The 24,462-nt window shown below is 44.4% G+C and overlaps 1 protein-coding gene across 2 annotated transcripts in view; it reads left to right on the forward strand.

The window, feature by feature from the left end:
• LOC105473954 (SP140 nuclear body protein) overlaps window positions 1-21,485 on the forward strand; it is a 99,927-nt gene extending 78,442 nt beyond the window's left edge. Inside the window, exons 27-31 of one of the 2 annotated variants that reach the window (XM_011728206.3) lie at window positions 18,196-18,311; window positions 19,014-19,122; window positions 19,424-19,501; window positions 19,721-19,864; window positions 20,859-21,485. In XM_011728206.3, coding sequence (XP_011726508.2) covers window positions 18,196-18,311; window positions 19,014-19,122; window positions 19,424-19,501; window positions 19,721-19,864; window positions 20,859-20,957 — 546 coding nt within the window. In that variant the 3' untranslated portion in view covers window positions 20,958-21,485. Of the gene's footprint in view, window positions 1-18,195; window positions 18,312-19,013; window positions 19,123-19,423; window positions 19,502-19,720; window positions 19,865-20,772 lie in introns of both variants that reach the window. The other variant, XM_011728208.2, reaches the window with a different exon arrangement.
• The last annotated feature ends 2,977 nt before the right edge of the window (window positions 21,486-24,462 follow it).

Consider the following 24,462-nt stretch of genomic DNA (forward strand, 5'->3'; position numbering starts at 1 on the left):
CAGCATGACCTAGCAAATCCTGAGGCATTTTAACTCAACTGCTTATCTGGTGCTCAGTACTAAGCAACCCTTCTGATTCCATGGCCCCATCCATTCTCTGCTTGCTATATGACTGCCTGTTTTGGGTTCTGCCAAAATCATGGATGAGTCCCTTCTCTAAATGAAATCATGGTTTGATTCTTTTCATTGCAATGAGATGTCTGTTTTAGGCAGGGTCACCTTCTTGCACAACTCTGGGGGACAGCACTCACATAGAATATCATGCAATAGCACTGACACATGATACTTAACAGAGGAGGGATGCTCAAGTAGTTTTATATGCACTTTACCTCCAAAGCAATCCTCCAACAAGATTTAGGTCTTATCCACACTAATTTTGATGTCCGGCCAACTGAGGGACTTTTCAACAGTTAAAACAGCCCTAGAAGTCAGTGTTTGTGTGGTTGATTTTGGATGGACTAGGCATGGAGGTTTAGGTTTCACATCCCACAGCCAGATATGTGTGGGGAGAAGAGGGAAACAGTTCCAGCAAAGGTATGGTCACTGTTAATAATTTTTCCAAGGCCAGTAACAACATTGACTTGTTATATCCCCATGCCTCCATAACCAGACTTTGCTCAGGTTGAATCTCGTGTTGTCCTGCAGCCTGGAATCACTTGAAGAGCTTTAAAAGAATATTGTTTCCTGGATCCCACTTCTGGGGAAATTCTAATTTAATCATTCTGGACTACGTATGACTTGAACATTAGGATTTTTTTTAAGATCCTCAGATGTACCAATTCTGATATATAGAATTGCCTATTCTGTCACCTAAAGAAGAATATCAGTGCTTGTGCCTCAACCCTGACCCAATGATTCAGAATCTCTGGTGTTCGGTTCAGGACATTAGCATTTTACATACTCTCCTGAGATGAGTCTAATGTACAGCCAGACCAACAACAAAAGAACCAGAGAAATCAAATCTCTTCTTGAAAAGATATGGGTTTGGAGAACAAAATGGCAGATAGGAGGCAGGACTAACTTGCATCTCCTACTCGGATGGACAGAACAGCATGTTGAGACTCACATTGTGAACTTTTGCTCCAAGAACCACTGCAGGAATATACCAGCAAAACTGAAGGAAGTCACACACCCTTTAAAAGAAGTGGCTTGCCACTGCAAACTCTGTGAGACAGCCGAAAAACTGTGAGTTCTCAAAGTGTGAGAGGGAAAAAGTCCACCTCTGAACACATATCCTCACTGGGGAACCTGGAAATCCGGATCACGGGAGAAGGATTTCACCTAACCTAGAGCTGAAATGAATTTGGAGAGCCGAGTGAAATGTAAAAGCAGAATAAGCAGCAGGAAGAGGTGCCTTCCCCAAGGACCCCTATAGGCACTTTGGTCCCCAGGGAAGCCATTTCTGACTTTATCTCACAGGAGTCCTTGCGGAGGGCAGCCAGTACAATTTGGGGAGAGCCATGGGGAGAAGGAGGCTTCCAGCTGAACTTTGTGATAATTTTGACCAAGCACAAATTTTCCTGGTCAGAATATGAGGGTGTGAACCTGAAGCACAGATATAAACACAGAAGCCATGGCAGGCAGGGAGGGGTGAGACCTGAAAGCCCTGCTTGCTTTCTCAGTGGGGACACTTGTTGCTGGGGCAAGATCTTAGCTCCAGGCAAAGGAGGCTTGGATATAAATTTGGCTCTCTTGGCTGTTGAGCACCATAGCGGGCATGAGACTGGCCTTGCTGGCTGCCTGGGTGCTGAGTGAAGCCTGTCACTGCCGGCTTCCCTCACTTATCTGGTGAACTGTATGAAGCAGCAGAGGCAGTCATAATCCCCTCTGGAATATAACTCCATTAGCCTGCAAGCCACCCACCTCATCCCCCACAATGGCCACAGCAAGCCCTGTCTGAGAATCTGAGATCAGACACACCTAACCCTGCCCCCAGCTGATGGTCTTTCTCTACCTGCCCCTGTAGCTGAAGACAAAAGACATGGACTCATGGGAGCTCTATGACCTCACCCATCACCTGAGAAACCCGAATACTTATCTAGTGAACCTAGGTCAAGCTTGTATCCCCCTCATATTACTTGCAGCTGATGGTCTCTTGAAAGTGCCACCTCCTGGCTGAAGGCCAGCCAACTCAAGTCATTACAGCCACTCATAACAGAACCACCTTGCTCCAGGAAGGAGAAAACAACAGCTAATTATACTGCCTGTAACATCCTGGGTAACCAGAGGTCCTGAGTCTGTCCAAGTAGCAACTTCACTGCTAGCATAACCAGCCTTTGAGAAAACCAGCGTACTAAACAAAACTACAACCAAGGACTCTTACAGAGTCCACTTCACTCCCCTGCTGCCTCCACTGGAGCAGGTGCTGGTACCCATGATTGGGAGAACTGAAGACAGATCACATCACAGGACCCTTTGCGGATACTCCCTAGTACCAGCCCAGAGCCCAGTAGCTCTTCTGGTTGGCTAGACTCAGAAGAGCAATAACAATAACAATAACAGAAGAGCAATAACAATCACAGCAGTTTGGCACTCAGGAAGCCCCATCCATAGGAGAAGGGGGAGAGCACCAGATCAAGGGATCACCCTGTGGGACAAGAGAATCTGAACAGCAGCGCTTTAGTTTCAGATATTTCCTCTAACATAGTCTACCCAAATGAGAAGGAACCAGAAAAACAATTCTGATAATGACAAAACAAGGGTCTATAACATGCCCAAAAGATCATGTTAGCTCACCAACAATGGATCCAAACCAAGAAGAAATCTCTGAATTGCCAGAAAAAGAATTCAGAAGGTCAATTATTAAGCTACTCAAGGAGGCACCAGACAAAGGTGTAAACCAACTTAAAGGAATTAAAATAATAATACAGGATACGGATGAAAAGTCTCCAGAGAAATAGATATTGTAAATAAAAATCAGTCACAACTTCTGGAAGTGAAAGACATACTTAGAGAAATACAAAATACACTGGAAAGTTTCAACAATAGACTAGAACAAGTAGAAGATGAACTACAGGACTCGAAGACAAGGCTCTCAACCCAATCCAACAAAGAAAAAAGAACTTTTGAAAAAATGAACAAAGCCTCCACGAAGTTTAGGATTATGATAAATGACCAAACCTAAGAATAATTGGTGTTCCTCAGCAAGAAATCTAAAAGTTTGGAAAACATATTTGAGGGAATAATCAAATAAAACGTTGCTGGCCTTTCTAGAGATTTAGACATCCAAATACAAGAAGCTCAAAGAACATTTGGAAAATTCATCACAAAAAGATAATCACTCAGGCAAAGAGTCATCAGATTATCTAAAGTCAAGATGAAGGAAAGAATCTATGAGGCAAAAACATCAGCTAAACTACAAAGGAAAACTTATCAGATTAACAGCAGATTTCTCAGCAGAAACCCTACAAACTAGAAGGGATTGGGATCCTATCTTTAGCCTTCTTAAGCAAAATGATTATCAGCCAAGAATTTTTGTATCCAAGAAACTAAGCTTCATAAACGAAGGAAAGTTAAAGTCTTTTTCAGACAAACAAATGCTGACAGAATTCAACACTACTAAGCCAGTACTACAAGAACTGCTAAAAGGAGTTATAAATCTTAAAACAATACATCAAAATATACCAAAATAGAACCCCCTAAAGCATAAATATCACAGGGCCTATTAAAAAATAACACAATGAAAAAAATAAGGTATTCAGGCAACAATTAGCATGATGAATAGAATAGTATCTCACATCTCAATACTAATGTTGAATGTAAATGGCCTAAATTCTTCACTTAAAAGATACAGAATGGCAGAATGGATAGGAATTTACCAGGCACATACCTGCTATCTTCAAGAGACTCACCTAACACATAAGGACTCACATAAACTTAAGACAAAGGGGTGAAAAAAGATATTCCACGCAAATGGACACCAAAAGTGAGCAGGAGTAGGTATTCTTACATCATACAAAGCAGACTTTAAAGCAACAACAGTTAAAAAAGACAAAGAGCAACATCATATAATGATAAAAGGACTAGTCCAACAGGATACTAGCACAATCCTAAATATATATGCACCTAATAGTGGAGTTCCCAAATTTATAAAATAATTACTCACTTTGGGAGGCCAAGGTGGGCAGATCACAAAGTCAGGAGATCAAGACCATCCTGGCTAATGCAGTGAAACCTCACCTCCACTAAAAATACAAAAAAAAAAAAAAAAAAAAAATTAGCCAGGCATGGTGGTGGGCACCTGTACTCCCAGCTACTCAGGAAGCTGAGGCAGGAGAATGGTGTGAACCCAGGAGGTGGAGCTTGTACTGAGCCGAGATTGCATCACTGCACTCCAGCCTGGGTGACAGAGCGAGACTCCATCTCAAAAACAAAAACAAAAACAATTACTGGAATAGGAACAGCTCCAGTCTCCAACTCCCAGCGCGAGCAACACAGAAGACCGGTGATTTCTGCATTTTCAACTGAGGTACTGGGTTCATCTCACTAGGGAGTGCCGGATAATAGGTGCTGGTCAGCTGCTGCAGCCCGACCAGCGAGAGCTAAAGCAGGGCGAGGCATCACCTCACCTGGGAAGCGCAAGGGGGAAGGGAATCCCTTTTCCTAGCCAGGGGAACTGAGACACACAACACCTGGAAAATCGGGTAGCTCCCACCCCAATACTGCACTTTAAGCAAACGGGCACACCAGGAGATTATATCTCACACCTGGCTGGAGGGTCCCACGCCCACGGAGCCTCCCTCATTGCCAGCACAGCAGTCTGTGATCTAACCGCAAGGCAGCAGCGAGGCTGGGGGAGGGGCGCCCGCCATTGCTGAGGCTTAAGTAGGTAGACAAAGCCGCTGGGAAGCTCGAACTGGGTGGAGCTCACAGCAGCTCAAGGGAACCTGCCTGTCTCTGTAGACTCCACCTCTGGGGACAGGGCACAGTAAACAACAACAAAAGCTGCAGAAACCTCTGCAGACGCAAACGACTCTGTCTGACAGCTTTGAAGAGAGCAGTGGATCTCCCAACACGGAGGTTGAGACCTGAGAAGGGACAGACTGCCTGCTTAAGTGGGTCCCTGACCCCTGAGTAGCCTAACTGGGAGACATCCCCCACTAGGGGCAGTCTGACACCCCACACCTCACAGGGTGGAGTACACCCCTGAGAGGAAGCTTCCAAAGCAAGAATCAGACAGGTACACTCGCTGTTCAGCAATATTCTATCTTCTGCAGCCTCTGCTGCTGATACCCAGGCAAACAGGGTCTGGAGTGGACCTCAAGCTATCTCCAACAGACCTACAGCTGAGGGTCCTGACTGTTAGAAGGAAAACTATCAAACAGGAAGGACACCTACACCAAAACCCCATCAGTACATCACCATCATCAAAGACCAGAGGCAGATAAAACCACAAAGATGGGGAAAAAGCAGGGCAGAAAAGCTGGAAATAAAAAAATAAGAGCGCATCTCCCCCTGCAAAGGAGCGCAGCTCATCGCCAACAACGGATCAAAGCTGGACGGAGAATGACTTTGACGATATGAGAGAAGAAGGCTTCAGTCCATCAAACTTCTCAGAGCTAAAGGAGGAATTACGTACCCAACGCAAAGAAACTAAAAATCTTGAAAAAAAGTGCAAGAATTGATAGCTAGAGTAATTAATGCAGAGAAGGTCATAAACGAAATGACAGAGATGAAAACCATGACACGAGAAATACGTGACAAATGCACAAGCTTCAGTAACCGACTCGATCAACTGGAAGAAAGAGTATCAGCGATTGAGGATCAAATGAATGAAATGAAGCGAGAAGAGAAACCAAAAGAAAAAAGAAAAGAAATGAACAAAGCCTGCAAGAAGTATGGGATTATGTAAAAAGACCAAATCTACGTCTGATTGGGATGCCTGAAAGTGAGGGGGAAAATGGAACCAAGTTGGAAAACACTCTTCAGGATATCATCCAGGAGAACTTCCCCAACCTAGTAGGGCAGGCCAACATTCAAATCCAGGAAATACAGAGAACGCCACAAAGATACTCCTCGAGAAGAGCAACTCCAAGACACACAATTGCCAGATTCACCAAAGTTGAAATGAAGGAAAAAATCTTAAGGGCAGCCAGAGAGAAAGGTCGGGTTACCCACAAAGGGAAGCCCATCAGACTAACAGCAGATCTCTCGGCAGAAACTCTACAAGCCAGAAGAGAGTGGGGGCCGATATTCAACATTCTTAAAGAAAAGAATTTTAAACCTAGAATTTCATATCCAGCCAAACTAAGTTTCATAAGTGAAGGAGAAATAAAATCCTTTACAGATAAGCAAATGCTGAGAGATTTTGTCACCACCAGGCCTGCCTTACAAGAGACCCTGAAGGAAGCACTAAACATGGAAAGGAACAACTGGTACCAGCCATTGCAAAAACATGCCAAAATGTAAAGACCATCGAGGCTAGGAAGAAACTGCATCAACTAACGAGCAAAATAACCAGTTAATATCATAATGGCAGGATCAAGTTCACACATAACAATATTAACCTTAAATGTAAATGGACTAAATGCTCCAATTAAAAGACACAGACTGGCAAACTGGATAAAGAGTCAAGACCCATCAGTCTGCTGTATTCAGGAGACCCATCTCACATGCAGAGACATACATAGGCTCAAAATAAAGGGATGGAGGAAGATCTACCAAGCAAGTGGAGAACAAAAAAAGCAGGGGTTACAATACTAGTCTCTGATAAAACAGACTTTAAACCATCAAAGATCAAAAGAGACAAAGAAGGCCACTACATAATGGTAAAGGGATCAATTCAACAGGAAGAGCTAACTATCCTAAATATATATGCACCCAATACAGGAGCACCCAGATTCATAAAGCAAGTCCTTAGAGACTTACAAAGAGACTTAGACTCCCATACAATAATAATGGGAGACTTCAACACTCCACTGTCAACATTAGACAGATCAGCGAGACAGAAAGTTAACAAGGATATCCAGGAATTGAACTCATCTCTGCAGCAAGCGGACCTAATAGACATCTATAGAACTCTCCACCCCAAATCAACAGAATATACATTCTTCTCAGCACCACATCGCACTTATTCCAAAATTGACCACATAATTGGAAGTAAAGCACTCCTCAGCAAATGTACAAGAACAGAAATTATAACAAACTGTCTCTCAGACCACAGTGCAATCAAACTAGAACTCAGGACTAAGAAACTCAATCAAAACCGCTCAACTACATGGAAACTGAACAACCTGCTCCTGAATGACTACTGTGTACATAACGAAATGAAGGCAGAAATAAAGATGTTCTTTGAAACCAATGAGAACAAAGATACAACATACCAGAATCTCTGGGACACATTTAAAGCAGTGTGTAGAGGGAAATTTATAGCACTAAATGCCCACAAGAGAAAGCAGGAAAGATCTAAAATGGACACTCTAACATCACAATTAAAAGAACTAGAGAAGCAAGAGCAAACACATTCGAAAGCTAGCAGAAGGCAAGAAATAACTAAGATCAGAGCAGAACTGAAGGAGATAGAGACACAAAAAACCCTCCAAAAAATCAATGAATCCAGGAGTTGGTTTTTTGAAAAGATCAACAAAATTGACAGACTGCTAGCAAGACTAATAAAGAAGAAAAGAGAGAAGAATCAAATAGACGCAATAAAAAATGATAAAGGGGATATCGCCACCAACCCCACAGAAATACAAACTACCACCAGAGAATACTATAAACACCTCTACACAAATAAACTAGAAAATCTAGAAGAAATGGATAATTTCCTGGACACTTACACTCTTCCAAGACTAAACCAGGAAGAAGTTGAATCCCTGAATAGCAGGCTCTGAAATTGAGGCAATAATTAATAGCCTGCCAACAAAAAAAAGTCCAGGACCAGATGGATTCACAGCTGAATTCTACCAGAGGTACAAAGAGGAGCTGGTACCATTCCTTCTGAAACTATTCCAATCAATAGAAAAAGAGGGAATCCTCCCTAACTCATTTTATGAGGCCAACATCATCCTGATACCAAAGCCTGGCAGAGACACAACAAAAAAAGAGAATTTTAGACCAATATCCCTGATGAACATCGATGCAAAAATCCTCAATAAAATACTGGCAAACCGGATTCAGCAGCACATCAAAAAGCTTATCCACCATGATCAAGTGGGCTTCATCCCTGGGATGCAAGGCTGGTTCAACATTCACAAATCAATAAACATAATCCAGTATATAAACAGAACCAAAGACAAGAACCACACGAGTATCTCAATAGATGCAGAAAAGGCTTTTGACAAAATTCAACAGCCCTTCATGCTAAAAATGCTCAATAAATTCGGTATTGATGGAATGTACCTCAAAATAATAAGAGCTATTTATGACAAACCCACAGCCAATATCATACTGAATGGGCAAAAACTGGAAAAATTCCCTTTGAAAACTGGCACAAGACAGGGATGCCCTCTCTCACCACTCCTATTCAACATAGTGTTAGAAGTTCTGGCTAGGGCAATCAGGCAAGAAAAAGAAATCAAGGGTATTCAGTTAGGAAAAGACGAAGTCAAATTGTCCCTCTTTGCAGATGACATGATTGTATATTTAGAAAATCCCATTGTCTCAGCCCAAAATCTCCTTAAGCTGATAAGCAACTTCAGCAAAGTCTCAGGATACAAAATTAATGTGCAAAAATCACAAGCATTCTTATACACCAGTAACAAACAAACAGAGAGCCAAATCATGAATGAACTTCCATTCACAATTGCTTCAAAGAGAATAAGATACCTAGGAATCCAACTTACAAGGGATGTAAAGGACCTCTTCAAGGAGAACTACAAACCACTGCTCCGTGAAATAAAAGAGGACACAAATAAATGGAAGAACATACCATGCTCATGGATAGGAAGAATCAATATCGTGAAAATGGCCATACTGCCCAAGGTTATTTATAGATTCAATGCCATCCCCATCAAGCTACCAATGAGTTTCTTCACAGAATTCGAAAAAACTGCTTTAAAGTTCATATGGAACCAAAAAAGAGCCCACATCTCCAAGACAATCCTAAGTCAAAAGAACAAAGCTGGAGGCATCACGCTACCTGACTTCCAACTATACTACAAAGCTACAGTAACCAAAACAGCATGGTACTGGTACCAAAACAGAGATATAGACCAATGGAACAGAACAGAGTCCTCAGAAATAATACCACACATCTACAGCCATCTGATCTTTGACAAACCTGAGAGAAACAAGAAATGGGAAAGGATTCCCTATTTAATAAATGGTGCTGGGAAATTGGCTAGCCATAAGTAGAAAGCTGAAACTGGATCCTTTCCTTACTCCTTATACGAAAATTAATTCAAGATGGATTAGAGACTTAAATGTTAGACCTAAAACCATAAAAACCCTAGAAGAAAACCTAGGTAGTACCATTCAGGACGTAGGCATGGGCAAAGACTTCATGTCTAAAACACCAAAAGCAATGGCAGCAAAAGCCAAAATTGACAAATGGGATCTAATTAAACTGAAGAGCTTCTGCACAGCAAAAGAAACTACCATCAGAGTGAACAGGCAACCTACAGAATGGGAGAACATTTTTGCAATCTACTCATCTGACAAAGGGCTAATATCCAGAACCTACAAAGAACTCAAACAAATTTACAAGAAAAAAACAAACAACCCCATCAAAAAGTGGGCAAAGGATATGAACAGACATTTCTCAAAAGAAGACATTCATACAGCCAACAGACACATGAAAAAATGCTCATCATCACTGGCCATCAGAGAAATGCAAATCAAAACCACAATGAGATACCATCTCACACCAGTTAGAATGGCAATCATTAAAAAGTCAGGAAACAACAGGTGCTGGAGAGGATGTGGAGAAATAGGAACACTTTTACACTGTTGGTAGGATTGTAAACTAGTTCAACCATTATGGAAAACAGTATGGCGATTCCTCAAGGATCTAGAACTAGATGTACCGTATGACCCAGCCATCCCATTACTGGGTATATACCCAAAGGATTATAAATCATGCTGCTATAAAGACACATGCACACGTATGTTTATTGCGGCACTATTCACAATAGCAAAGACTTGGAATCAACCCAAATGTCCATCAGTGACAGACTGGATTAAGAAAATGTGGCATATATACGCCATGGAATACTATGCAGCCATAAAAAAGGATGAGTTTGTGTCCTTTGTAGGGACATGGATGCAGCTGGAAACCATCATTCTTAGCAAACTATCACAAGAACAGAAAACCAAACACCGCATGTTCTCACTCACAGGTGGGAACTGAACAATGAGATCACTTGGACTCGGGAAGGGGAACATCACACACTGGCTCTATCATAGGGAGGGGGGAGGGGGGAGGGATTGCATTGGGAGTTATACCTGATGTAAATGATGAGTTGATGGGTGCTGACGAGTTGATGGGTGCAGCACACCAACATGGCACAAATATACATATGTAGCAAACCTACACTTTATGCACATGTACCCTAGAATTTAAAGTATAATAATAATAATAAATAAATAAATAAATAAGTGAAAAAAAAGGAAAAAAAAAACAATTACTATTAGACCTAAGAAGTGAGATAGATGGCAACAGAATGATACTGGGGGACTTCAGTACTCTGCTGACAGCACTAGACAGGTCATCAAGATAGATAGTCAACCAAGAAACAATGGGCTTAAACTGTACACTAGAACAAGTGAACTTAACAGATATTTACAGAACATTCTACCCAACAACTGCAGAATATACATCCTTTTCATCAGTACGTGGAACATTCTCCAAGATAGACCATATGATAGGCCACATAACAAGTCTCAACAAATTTAAGAAAATTGAAATTATAGCAAGTACTCTCTCAGACCACAGTGGAATAAAATTGGAAATCAGCTCCAAAAGGAACCCTCAAAACCATGCATGTACAAGGAAATTAAATAATCTTCTCCTGAATGATCACTGGGTCCACAATGAAATCAAGATGGAAATGAAAAAATCCTTTGAACTGAACGATAATAGTGACACAACCTATCAAAACCTCCAGGATACAGAAAAAGCAAAGCTAAGAGGAAAGTTCATAGCATTGAATGCCTACATCAAAAAGTCTGAAATAGCACAAATAGACAATCTAAGTTCACACCTGAAGCAACTAGAGAAAGAAGAACAAACCAAACTCAAACCCAGCAGAAGAAAAGACATAACAAAGATCAGAGAAGAACTAAATGAAATTGAAACAAAAAAAAAAAATACCAAAGATATATGAAACAAAAAGCTGGTTCTTTGAAAAGATAAACAAAATTGATACACTATTAGAAAGATTAACTAAGAAAAGACTAGAGAAGATCCAAATAAGCCCAATTAGAAACAAAATGGGAGATATTACAACCAATACCACAGAAATACAGAAGATCACTTAAGGCTACTACGAACACCTTTATGTGCACAAACTAGAAAACCTAGAGGAGATGGATAAGTTCCTGGAAATATACCACCCTCCTAGATTAAAGCAGGCAAAAATAGAAACTCTGAAGAGACCAGTAACAAGCAGTGAGATTGAAATGGTAATTAAAAAATTGCCAACACTAGAAAGGCCAGGACGAGATGAATTCACAACTGAATTCTATCAGACCTTCAAAGGAGATTTGATACCAATCCTACTGAAACTATTCCAAAAGATAGAGAAAGAGGGCATCCTCCCTAAATCATTCTATGAAGCCAGTGTCACCCTAATACCAAAACCAGGAAAGGACATAACAAGCAAAGGAAACTACAGAACAATATTCCTGATGAACATAGATGCAAAAATCCTCAACATAATATGACCTAACTGAATCTAGCAGCCTATCAGAAAAGATAATCCACCATGATCAAGTGGGCTTCATACCAGGGATGCAGGGATGGTTTAACATACTCATGTCAGTAAATGTGATACACCACATAATCAGAATTAAAAACAAAAATTGTATGACCATCTCAATAAAGACAGCAAAAGCATTTGACAAAATCCAGCACCCTCTTGTGATTAAAACCCTCCACAAAATTGGTATAGAGGGGACATACCTTAAGGTAATAAAAGCCATCTATGACAAACCCATAGCCAACATAATACTGAAATGGGAAAAGTTGAAAGCATTCCCTCTGAGACCTGGAACAAGACAAGGATGCCCACTTTCACCACTTCTGTTCTACATGATACTGGAAGTCCTAGCCAGAGCAATCAGACAAGAGAAGGAAATAAAGGGCATACAAATCAGTGAAGAGGAAGTCAAACTGTTGCTGGTCGCCAATGTGATCGTATACCTAGAAAACCCTAAGGACTCATCCAAAAACCTCCTAGATATGATAAATGAATTCAGTAAAGCATCAGGATACAAAATCAATGTACACAAATCAGTAGCACTGTTACGCACTAACAGCGACCAAGCTGAGAATCAAATCAAGAATTCAACCCCTTTTACACTAGCTGCAAAAAAATAAAATACTTACGAATATACCTAACCACGGAGATGAAAGACCTCTACAAGGAAAACTACAAAACACTGCTGAAAGAAATCACAGATGACACAAACAAATGGAAACATGTCCTATGCTCATGGATGGGTAGAGTCAATATTGTGAAAATGATCATACTGCCAATAGCAATCTAGAAATTCAATGCAATTCCCATCAAAATACCATGATCATTTTTCACAGAACTAGAAAAAACAATTCTAAAATTCATATAGAACCAAAAAAGAGCTCATGTAGCCAAAGCAAGACTAAGCACAAAGAACAAACCTGGAGGCATCACATTATCTGACTTCAAACTATACTACAAGGCTATAGTCACCAAAACAGCATAGTCTGGATGTGAGAATATACCAGTACACATAGACCAATGGAACAGAAGAGAGAACTGAGAAATAAAATAAAATATTTACAGCCAGCAAACCTTTGACAAAGCAAACAAAAGCATAAAGAGGGGAAAGGACACCCCATTCAACCAATAGAGCTGGCATAATTCGCAAGCCACATTTAGAAGACTGAAACTGGATCCTCATCTCTCACCTTATACAAAAATCAACTAAAGATGGATCAAAGACTTAAATCTAAGACCTGAAACCATACAAATTCTAGAAAATAACATTGGAAAAACTCTTCTAGACATTGGCTTAGGAAAGCGTTCAGGACCAAAAACGCAAAAGCAAATGCAAGAAAAACAAAGATAAATAGATGAGACTTAATTAAACTAAAAAGCTTCCATACAGAAAAAGAAATAATCAACAGAATAAACAGACAACCCACAGAGTGGGAGAAAATATTTGCAAACTATGCATCCGACGGAGGACTAATATCCAGAATCTACAAGGAACTCAAAGCAGTCAACAAGAAAAAATCAAATAATCCCATCAAAAAGTGGGCTAAGGACATGAATAGACAATTCTCAAAAGAGGATAGAGAAATGGCCAAACAACATGAAAAAATGCTCAACATCACTAATGATCAGGGAAATGCAAATCAAACCCGCAATGCAATACCACCTTACTCCTACAAGAATGGCCATAATTAAAAAATAAAAAACAATAGGTGTTGGCATGGATGTAGTGAAAACAGAACACTTTTACACGTCTGGTGGGAATGTAAACTAGTACAGCCACTACGGAAACAGTACAGAGGTTCCTTAAAGAAGTATGAGTAGATCTACCGTTTGATCCAGCAGTCCCACTACTGATGGCAGTGGCGGGCAGTCTGAAGTGGCTGCTGCCATGAAGCTGGCTGCAGTGAGGTGCAGGCACAGGCCATGGGTCCTCCCGTTCAGACACAGAGGCAGGTGATCCCCAGAGCCATTCGCCCTTGGAGCCCACCTCTGGGAGTCGCTGCAACGGGGCTAGGCCCAGCTGCCCATAGGGAGTGGTCAGGCAGGGAGGGGTGAGCAGAGAGAGGCCCCAAGGCGGAGCTGGGCCAGTGGTGGTTTGGCACTTGCACAGGTAGTGTGGAGGTCGGCCCCCAATGCAGAGCAGTGGCCATGCTTCAGGGGCCAGGGTGGGAAGTGGAAGTGGTGCCCACTTCCAGGACCCAGCCAGCAACACGGCCCCCGCACCCACTCTGCCCTCAGTGCCAGGTTCCTGCCCCTCACAGAAGGCTAAACGAAGGGCCGCCAGAGGCTGTGTCCCTAGGATCTGCCCTGAGTTAGAGTGACCGCTGTGACTGGTGCTTTCAGCAGCCAAGACGGGAGGCAATCCGCTCCTGGAGGTTTCCCCCTGGCAGGGTCATGAGCCAGGAGAGGGGGTGCCCCAAGTCGTCCCTGACCCTTGGGGCCACAGGAGGAACTTGAGGCAACATCACCCCTGCCCCAGACCCTGGCCTGGGACTGGCAAGGGCGGGAGCCCCCAACCCAGGCTGCAAGGAGGTAGACAGGGCAGCAGGAATGGCTGCAGGAGCAGCAGTGGTGGCAGTGGATCCCCTGTGCCCTGAGGCAGCTCACTGTGTCACCCTTACCCCTCACATGGCCAGCAGGACCTGCTCCCAAGCCCAGAGCCTCTATCACAGCCTGGACCTCTCTCCCCGCTGCGTCCTAGGAACCTGCAAGCACCTGGCCAAAGGTGCAGCCAGGACTCACAGAACTGGCCCCTGAGTGTCAGGTTCCTTTGCGTGAGGTTGGCTGGGCACTGTGCCACCTGCACCTCATCCACAACTGCTGCAGGAGACACAGAGAGGGGGCATAGCTGAGGCTGCCACACTGCAGAGCCAGGGACAAGCAGGAGCCCTGCCTCCCGAATTGGCAGGGCAGGAGCTTGCCAGGCACAACTGCAGGTGCCCAGGTCACAGCTGTAGGCCTGGGCCTCCCAGTGCTCTTGGGGGCCCAGGAGGCCATCCTCCTTCTGCCATGGCAGGCTAGGGTGTGTCTGCTTCTGCTGCCTGACCTCTCCCTGCTCCCGGCACCCGCTGCAATCTTGGAGCGGGGTTGGGGCTGAGCCCAGGTGTGGTTGCAGCCCAGTCAGGTGTGCACATGCTTGGGGCAGAGCTGACACACCAGGCCCCTGCCGCCTGCACCCCTCTGGATTTTGAGTGCTGACAAGCATAGGAGAGAGGCCAAGAATGGGCTGGGGCCAGCTCAGCACTGGCCTGCAAGTGCCCCTTGGGGCAAAGGGCCTGGGCACCATGGGTGGCGGGGGAAGGCAGACAGGCTCCTGGGTGGGAAGGGGCAGGTTCCTGGTGAGGCACCACCTTCAGGCAAGGGAGGGCCTGAAGGCTGGGAACTGGGCTGCCAATCCTGTGGACCAGAGTGGGAACTTGCAATGCCTTTCAAAGGTCTGCTCATGGTCACCTATGGACCAATCAGCATACACTTCCCTCTGAAGCTCATAAAAGCCCTAGACTCAGTCAGACTTGGAGAGAACATCCTGGACACCCAGCAGCAGAGAGGAGCTTTGCACTTCAGGGACTACCTGCCAGCAGAGAGAAGTCACCTACCCCAGGACCTCCTCCTTTCTGCTGAGGGCCGAACACTCATCAGGAAACCCTGGCTGCAGAAAGAAGCTACCCACAGTGGGTCTCTGAGCTGTTCTACTGCTCAGTAAAGCTTCTCTTCGTCTTGCTCACCCTCCACTTGTCTGTGTCCCTCGTTCTTCCTGGTCGCAGGACAAAAGAACTTGGGATCTGCTGAATGGCGAGGCTAAAGAGCTGTAACACAAACAGGGCTGAAACATGCCCCTTGATTACCACGTTGTGGGTGAAGAGGAGAGAAGAGCTGCAGCCATTTGGGGACACCAGACCTGGAAGCTCCCTGAGCCAGGGCTGTGACTCCCTTTTGAAGGCTCTGTGGTTCCTGGCATCTTCAAGCTTCCAGGTGCCACCACACTCCATGGTGCCAGCCATGGAAGCTGCTTGCAGTGTGCCTGGTCCAGACACAGCCTCGCAGAGAGCCAGTGCTCATGCCAGCACCTGGAGTTGTCTGCCCTTATGCAACAGCAGGGCATGTCTGACTGTGTGCAGTGGCTGGCCCCCCTGCTTGCTCACACACCCCTCCCTGCTCCATGCCTGACCTGCCCCATGGCAGGCCCTTGGTAGGTGTGGGATCCAGGCCAGTAGCCTGAACCAAGTGCAGCCTGCCAGGCCAAGTGGGTGGAAGCAGCCCAGTGGGCCCAAGCAAAACTCAGGCAAAGGCGCCACTGGCTACAGAGGTTTCTAGCAAGAAAAAGCAATACCCCAAGGATTCTGTAACACTACTGGGTATCTACCTAGCAGAAAAAAAACTCATTATATGAAAAAGACACTTGCACATGGATGTTTATATACACACACACACACACACACACACACACACCATGGAATACTACTCAGGTATAAAAAGGAATGCAATAATGACATTCACATCAACCTGGATGGAGTTGGAGACCATTATTCTAAGTGAAATAACTCAGGAATGGAAAACCAAACAACGTATGTTCTCACCTATAAGTTGGAGCTAAGCTATGAGGATGCAAAGACATAAGGATGATACAACGGGCCTTGGGGACTGAGAGGGAAGGGTGGAAGGAGGGTGAGGGGTAAAAGACTACACATTGGGTACAGTGTGCACTGTTCTTGTGATGAGTGCACCAAAATCTCAAAAACCACCACTAAAAAAATTATCCATGTAACCAAAAACCACCTGTTCCCCCAAAATTATTGAAATAATAGTTTTTTTAAAAAAGATTAAGGATTTGACATATTTAAACGTTTGGTACTTCATTCCCACCCTAGGGTTTTGGAGATGGCAGAACACACAACATCTGACACTGGACAGATGAGATTGACAGCAGTTTATGAGTCACATTTACTCAGTAGCCCGGTGGGGGAGGGCAGGCATCCCACACCACACAGGGCCACATGGGGGCTGCGCTCAGGAACAGAGGAAACAGTCAGTGGCTGTGGAGGGTGGGCTGTCCCCTGCTTCCAGAGGGAGAGTGTGATTGGCTGGCTTGAATAATTCCATGGTTGGCAGGGAATTGAAATCAGCTATTCAAAAATAAGCAGAAGGTGCAAGCCGTCCTCTTGATCAGAAGTGTTGGTAGGAAACCTTACCTGCAGGAGCAGAGGCGGGGGAGAACTTGTAGATAGACCATTCTAGGCCCTCCCAGTGTTACCAGATGTCCAGGCTGCACATAATATTGAACTCTAATTTTAGTCCTCACAGCACTTTTCCCTTGAACGACAAAGGGCTCAGTCACAGAACGGTTCTTTGTCATGAATACACATGCATTTGTCTACAATACAGCCTCTACGTATTGGTCTCTATATTTGCTCTATAAATTCTGTTGGTTTTTAATGACTGGGATTTGCTCCACAACACATGAATGCAAATACTATCATATTTTAACTTCCCCAAATCAAATTAAATCTGGCTGAAGGTCTCATATATTGAGACTGGTGGGAAATAGAGAATTAGTTGATTTCCCATTCTTTTTATAGAACAAAGCACCAGCTCTTTTATGGGCCCAGGAAATGAGGAGAGGGCCTCCATCTTCAACACTGTATGGTGCTGTTACCACTGTCCTTGGCCATTGGAGATGGCACCTTCGCACCTTACAATTCAGGTTAGCTAAGTCATGGGAGATCATCTGCCAGGCTCCCAGAGCCGAAGAGCTCTGTGCTCCCTGTGGTCCACATGGTCATCTGTACCCACGGTCCTTCCCCCTCAGAGGTCGGCGTAGAGCCCTCCAGGCGCAAAACCTACAGTCTAGGAACCCCTAACTAGGCCCTCTCTTCAACTCATGGGGAACTTATGGCCAAGAATATGGCATGTGATGATATCTCAGAAGCTTATTCTCTCATATGTAATTCTCTGAGTCTCCTTTTCACCAGTTGATTTGTGGTATAGGCAAATGGATTTAACACTTTATTTGAAAACCTGGTTTTATCTGCAGCATAATACAATTATTCAGATTCCTATAAAATCACCATCTTGCTTTGTTGCTAGTCTTTCTGCATTACAAACTCTGGTTTTATAAGGAAAACGTTTTTATTCTGACACATACCCCTGCCTCCTGAACTTCACTGCAGACCAGGATTTGCTCTGAAATCTCCCTGCCATGCTTTTCCTTCATATCCCAGGGAGAAGCATACGCCTGTCCACACAGACTCACACAAGGCAGTGTGTTCTAGATGCCCAGAGGGGTGGCCTTCCTGAATCTTGCAGTTCCCAGTGACGTGGACGCTGTTTTACCTTCTAGATGAGAAACTTGGATGAGTGTGAGGTGTGCCGGGACGGAGGGGAGCTGTTCTGTTGTGACACTTGTTCAAGAGTCTTCCATGAAGACTGTCACATCGCGCCTGTGGAAACTGAGAGGTGAGTGACATGCAGGGGCCTCTCCTTCCTGCTTTAAGGGACCTTCCGCCTGCCATGCGCGCTCTCCAGCAGAGCGCCCACTTGTGTCTAGATGGGGAAGGGGCAGGTTCGTCGGGTACTGGGACCCAGCAGTGTGTTCAGAGAGCAGCGGGAGACGCTGGCAGCAGGAGGTTCATGTTCTCTGTGCTCTCAGGGACCCGCCTCTGATATGCTGAGGCCAGTGCTGGGGACCCTTTGCCTACATACTGGCCTTGTCCTTTCCTTCAAGTTTTGCAGCAGGGTGGGTTGGAGACAAGAAGCACCAGTTGTTTATATTTTGTGCTTATTCATGCAAGACAGGAAGCACAGTCTCATTGGGCTGATGGAGGCCCGAGGTCCCTGGAGCTGAAAGCCCAGTTTCTGAAACTCAGGCCTGGCAGGCAGGGCTGCTTGTGCTCCCAGCAGCTCAGACAGGAAAAGGAGAGTCCACACTCATGGTGACACCACCTTCCGAGAGGATTCCTGCCTGCTGCTACCACTGATGCGAGGGAAAGGCCAATGGCTGGAGATCCCATGTGTGAATCCTGCATACTCTGGGAGGTATTCTCCTCCCTCCCATGGCTGAGGCCATTGGCCATTCCTGAAGGAAGACAGTGGCAGCCACGGGAACGGTGGCCGTTTCCAGGGTCCCTGCCCTCTGCTCACCCATGTCCAATCTCTCAGGACCCCGTGGAGTTGCATCTTCTGCAGGATGAAGGAGTCTTCAGGAAGCCAACAGTGTTGTCAGGAATCTGAGGTCCTGGAGAGGCAGATGTGTCCGCAGGAACAGTTGGTAAGTCAGATGCAAACCCCAAGCCTTCTCCTTTCCCCTCACACGTGAGCACCATGAACAAGCGCAGGGTCAGGGGAATTCACAAAAGGAGCCTGCTCTTCCGAGCCACACTTCAATCGCACTGATAGAACACCCCAATTTGTTTGCACAAAAAATAACTCAGCCATGACATGTCTGTTTCCAAGAGCCACACATGTTAGAGAAACTTGTGGAAGAAGGGTGTGAGTCGTGTGCTCCGTCTCATGCATGTGGGCTCATTCTCTCCAAGCTGCTTTTCATTTACAGCCTCTTTCTTTTGCAGAAATGTGAGTTCCTCCTCTTGAAAGTCTATTGCTGTTCTGAGAGCTCCTTTTTTGCCAAGATTCCATACTATTATTATGTAAGTAAAAACAGCAACCCATGATTACAGGCTGCCATGACATTACCTGACCCTGAAATGGGCCCTCGTGAGATTTGTGATCTTAATCCCACGGGGCAAGAGCACACGCTGTCGTTACAACCTTCACCTTGTTGTATTTCTGCTGGATTTTATGGGAATCCACAGAAAGCAGACATTGAACTATACTGGTAGATTTTCTGTTGTTTTTTTTGTCACCAGATTAGAGAGACGTGTCAAGGCCTGAAGGAGCCCATGTGGTTGGATAAAATCAAGAAAAGGCTGAATGAGCACAGTTACCCCCAAGTGGAGGGGTTTGTACAAGACATGCGCCTCATCTTCCAGAACCACAGGGCCTCTTACAAGGTAGGTGGCTCTTCCTGCTTCCATTTCATTTCTTTCCATCCTTCCCCTCATTTTCTGGTGCCTAGAAAAATTTAGTTTCCCTCATCCTGTAATAAGCTTGCACAAGCAAGGGTTCTGGAAGTGATTGATTGTTTTCAGTTCAGAACTTAAGCTCTTCTTAGCAAAGAAACGGTGAGTCAAAAGGTGTCCCTGCAACCAGAACCCCAGGTCCCTGAGAGCTCCTCCCCGACCTGCCCCAGAGGAGACAGGAGCTCAGAGAGAGCAATTGAGTCCTGCCTGCTGCAGCATATAAAGAGAAGAGAATTTCATCTTAAAGTGATATTGTGCTTCTTATCTGCCCCCAATCCCAGAAATCCCAAACTCCAGATTCCTTTGCATGTGAAGAGACCGTATGGTTAACACGGATTAGCAGCAAGGAGTAGAAGTGACAGAGAAAGGAACAGATTAGCAATCTTACCTTATACCCTTCCACTATCTGAATTGTTGAAAGAGCATAGATTACTTTTCTAACCCACTGAAATAAGCAACCAAAGCCAATAAATAAATATCCCAACTGTAGAAATGATTTCACTTTTCTGCCCTGTTAATAAGAAAGGATCATGCTGGTGAGAAACAGAAGTTACTGTTAGTTGCATGAGTTTTCAAGTTTAACCTGGTTAATGTAACTTAGGGTGTTTAAGATAAGAGTTCTACTTAACAATAGTGTATTTCACACTTCAACATTGTTCAGAGAGTAAATTTCAAATGTACTCACTGAAACAAAATGATAACTATTTGAGGTGATGAATATGTTAATTAGTTTGATTTAATTATTCCACATAGCAGTCATAAATCACAACATTACTTTGTACTCCAAAATATATACCATTATAAATTGTGGACTTATAGTACTTTTTTTTGTTTTAAAGACTAGAGTCCTGATCATTCTCAGTTGAAAGTTGTCTGACGACGCTAATGATGAGAAGCATTGTTTTTGTCTTTATTATTTTTTCAGTACAAGGATTTTGGCCAAATGGGACTTAGACTGGAGGCTGAGTTTGAGAAGAATTTCAAGGAAGTGTTTGCTATTCAGGAAACAAATGGGAACAATTGACTGGATTAGTGGATGCTGAAGGCATTCAGCAAATAACACCCCAAAATATGCCACTGGTTTGCCACTTACTTCAAAATAAGGTCACTTGGGCACAGCACATGCAGAGAGGGGCTTTTCTCTGAGCCGCCCTCATCTGCCCAAAGACAAATCCTCAAAAGGAAGTTCAATCATCATGAATCACAACCCTGAGTATCTCATCAGTCAGGGAAGAGTAAGTGCGATCACAGGGGAGGATACTGGAGTTGACACCATCCCATACAGACTCTCACCTCTCCTCCTGAGGGCTGCTCCAGACAACATTTATTACCTGGAAGACCTTTTATCTGAAAACCAGCCAAGCTTTATTCAGGAGACTCTTCTTCCCTTCACTCTCCCACTTCCGTGGCCACCTCCATGTAGAAGCCCCAAGCCCCCGTTCTTTTTCATAGCTCAGGATGGTGTATGGTGTATGAGACTCCTCTTGGAGTCTCATATTTCGTGAGTCTCCTATGCATAAATATATTATTAAAAAAATTTTCTTCCTGTTAATCTGCTTTTGTCAATTTAATTCATTCGTAGCTCAGCCAAAGAATCTAGCAGGGTAGAGGAAAGCCATGTTTCGCTCCCTTGCAAAGCTGTTGGCATCCTGGCACCATCTCCTCTTCTGGCCAGGTCTTTTCATCCCCAGCTGCTGAGTGGTGGCTGCTAATGCCAGCAGTCCCCAGAATATCACCCTGGGTCAAGTGGAACCAGCTTTGCCTGGAAGTGACACCCCATGGTCTGAGGCCGTCCCCCTTGCCTCAAAGCAGGACCAAGGATGTGGTGTGCGGCTACTCTGTGAGGCTACACAGAGCTTTTGGACACACGATGCTGCTTCCCCTGCTCCTTTCTGAGTGAACGCTCACCATAAATCTCTTGCTTAAGGGACTTCGTCCCAGAATGTGCTTCTGGGGAATGCAACCTAAGGTAATGGCCCCAGGAAGTGAGCTCTGAGGACAGGATTCTGGAGTTGGATCACTGTCTAGCCCAATGGTGCTGGGTGGAATATGGATAGTCCCAGAAGTGCTATCACTGAGCAGTTGTCCAAATTTTCACCTGTAGTAAATTGGATGAGCTACAGGTCAAGAGGTAAAATAGCTGGTATAATTGTCTAGCATTTAAGAAGTGAGGAAAAGTAACTATAGAAGTATGGGTTTTGGTGTCTATTGCTAAGGGTCATTAATGTCCTGAGAAGAGTAAATGACAGGTTTAGATCTAGTCATCACCAGCCTAAAGAGAAGAGACCCTACAGCTGGAAGGCAGACAGCAAGGAAGGCCTATTACAGGCCCTTATTTTACAAAGAGCCAGACTTCAGAGAATACTGAATTCTAAGCTCAGGGTGGTCTCTCATGCCAATGTCAAGGCCTTGAAACTCAGCATGGGGCTATTTAGGTAGATGTACCTGAGAACTTTAACTCCAGATGCCCCCTGAACTCACTGGGCCTACAGAAAAGTCCTCTTGCCCCTTGTTGGAAGAGAGAGCTACCACCCCCACCCAACTCCCGATTTTTCTAGAATGAAGACTATATAGGGACCACTCAGGACGATGCAAGTGAAGAGTCCTGGGTAGGGCGACAAAGTGAAGGGAGCGTTCATCCTCCGAAGGAGCTGTAGGACTGGTCAGCTGCATCAGCAGGAGTGAGGAGATTGTGTCTGGGAGTGGATCCTGGTCCAGGAAGGGCGAAATGTGAAACCAGATAAGTGAGAATTATTGACAAAAGAGCAAGCTTCTCTACCACAGAGTTTAACTAGCCTGGCATGGGCCAAAGGTAACAATTCTGATATACTCCTGGGTGGCTCCCAGAGACTTAGTATAAGCTATGCTATACATTAAATCAAGTGGAAGCAGAGATACCAGGACTACTGTGGCAGAGTCTGGGAAAGGGGGTCCCAAGGATATAGAAGTTGGTGTGCTAGAATGACTCTGTGCTCTACAACTGGAGAATCCATCCATCAGGCAACCGAGTTCCTCCAAAGGGCGACACTACTAAGGTGTCTCAGACACTAACTAAGGTGAGAAGGAATGCACTGCTGAGGGGGCAGCACATCCTTGACAAGCTCAAAGGTGGCTGTCCCCTGCAGGCTGGAATAATGCTAGGGATGTTTTATAGAACTGGATCCCCCAGTAGTGAGCAAAATGATAGAATTCCAGAATAACAGAGGCCAAGTAGTGGCATTTAACTGTGAGGACAAGATAAAGTAATTTCCCTAAGGGTCATCAACGTTAGAGTGACAGCTGAGAGGCCTGGCCTGTAGGTATCTATGAAGGCAGACATGCATGGATATGCTCTTCCTACAGGCAAGACAGATGGGCAGCTGACAAGGATATTGCTTTAGATATATTATTAAAAAAATTGAAAATCGATGAGCAGAATGCCGAGGTCGGCTCTCTAAAGGTAAAGTCTAGACCCCTTGCCCAGCTTCCGAACCTCAGCCAGTTCTCAATGGAATCCAGAACCCACTGATAGAAATGAGGGCAGTTTCTCATAAAGAAGAACCTTGTTAATGTGCACAGCACTGATTCCCTCAAGTTTTCATGGGAGGGCTCTATGACCATTTATTCGAGTAACTCACATGTTGGGGAAAGGAAAATACACAGATCTTTCAAGGGATGTTGAGTACAATGTCAGAGTTGATGCTAATCCCTGGGGACCCAAAGCCCTATCATGGCCCCTGTTAGAGTAGGGTACGTGGAGATCAGGTAATGTCCATCTCACAATGGGCCCTCTGGATCCACAGAGCCACCCAGCAATCATTTCCCCAGTTCCTGAATGTATAATCAGGATATGCATTCATGCAAACATCATAATACATAGCAATTGACTGACCTGGTTCCTTAACCTGTGGTTTCCTAAACTATGAAATAACAATGACTGTCTTAGGGAGGACCACGCAGAAGGCTCTGAAACTGAAGTTTCATGGTGAAAAAAGAGTAAGTTAAAAGCAATTATCACATTCTTGGGGAATTATAGAGATTAGTGCCACCTACAAAGACGTGAAGGAGGCAGTTACACCTCCATTTTAATTCAGCAGTCTGCCCTCTGGAAAAGCTAGGTAGTTCATGCTACTAAACAACTACTCTAAACTTAACCAAAGAGTAACCCCAATTACAGTTGTGGTGCCAAATGTGGTATCTTTATTATAACAGGTTAGCACAGCCTTAGTAAGTGATATGAAACTATTAATATGGAAATGCCACTTTTAAAGGATCCAGCAGAATGTAGGTTGAGAAGCAATTCACATTCTCAAGGATTGGACAACAGTATATCTTTACAGTCTTGCTCCAGGGCAATGTGAATCCTGCTCTGTGTTACAATATAGCCTTTCTGGACACTCTGCAATACATTACATTGGCCTACCATATTGATGACAGTATGTTCATGGGCCTGATAAGCGAGAAATGTTGACTATTCTGAATGACTTAGTAAGTCACAAACACTACAGGTGGTGGGAGAGAAACGCTGCAAAGATTCAGAGATATGCCAT

The sequence above is a fragment of the Macaca nemestrina genome, chromosome 11 (assembly GCF_043159975.1).
Source record: "Macaca nemestrina isolate mMacNem1 chromosome 11, mMacNem.hap1, whole genome shotgun sequence".
In the NCBI taxonomy this organism is placed as follows: Eukaryota; Metazoa; Chordata; class Mammalia; order Primates; family Cercopithecidae; genus Macaca; species Macaca nemestrina.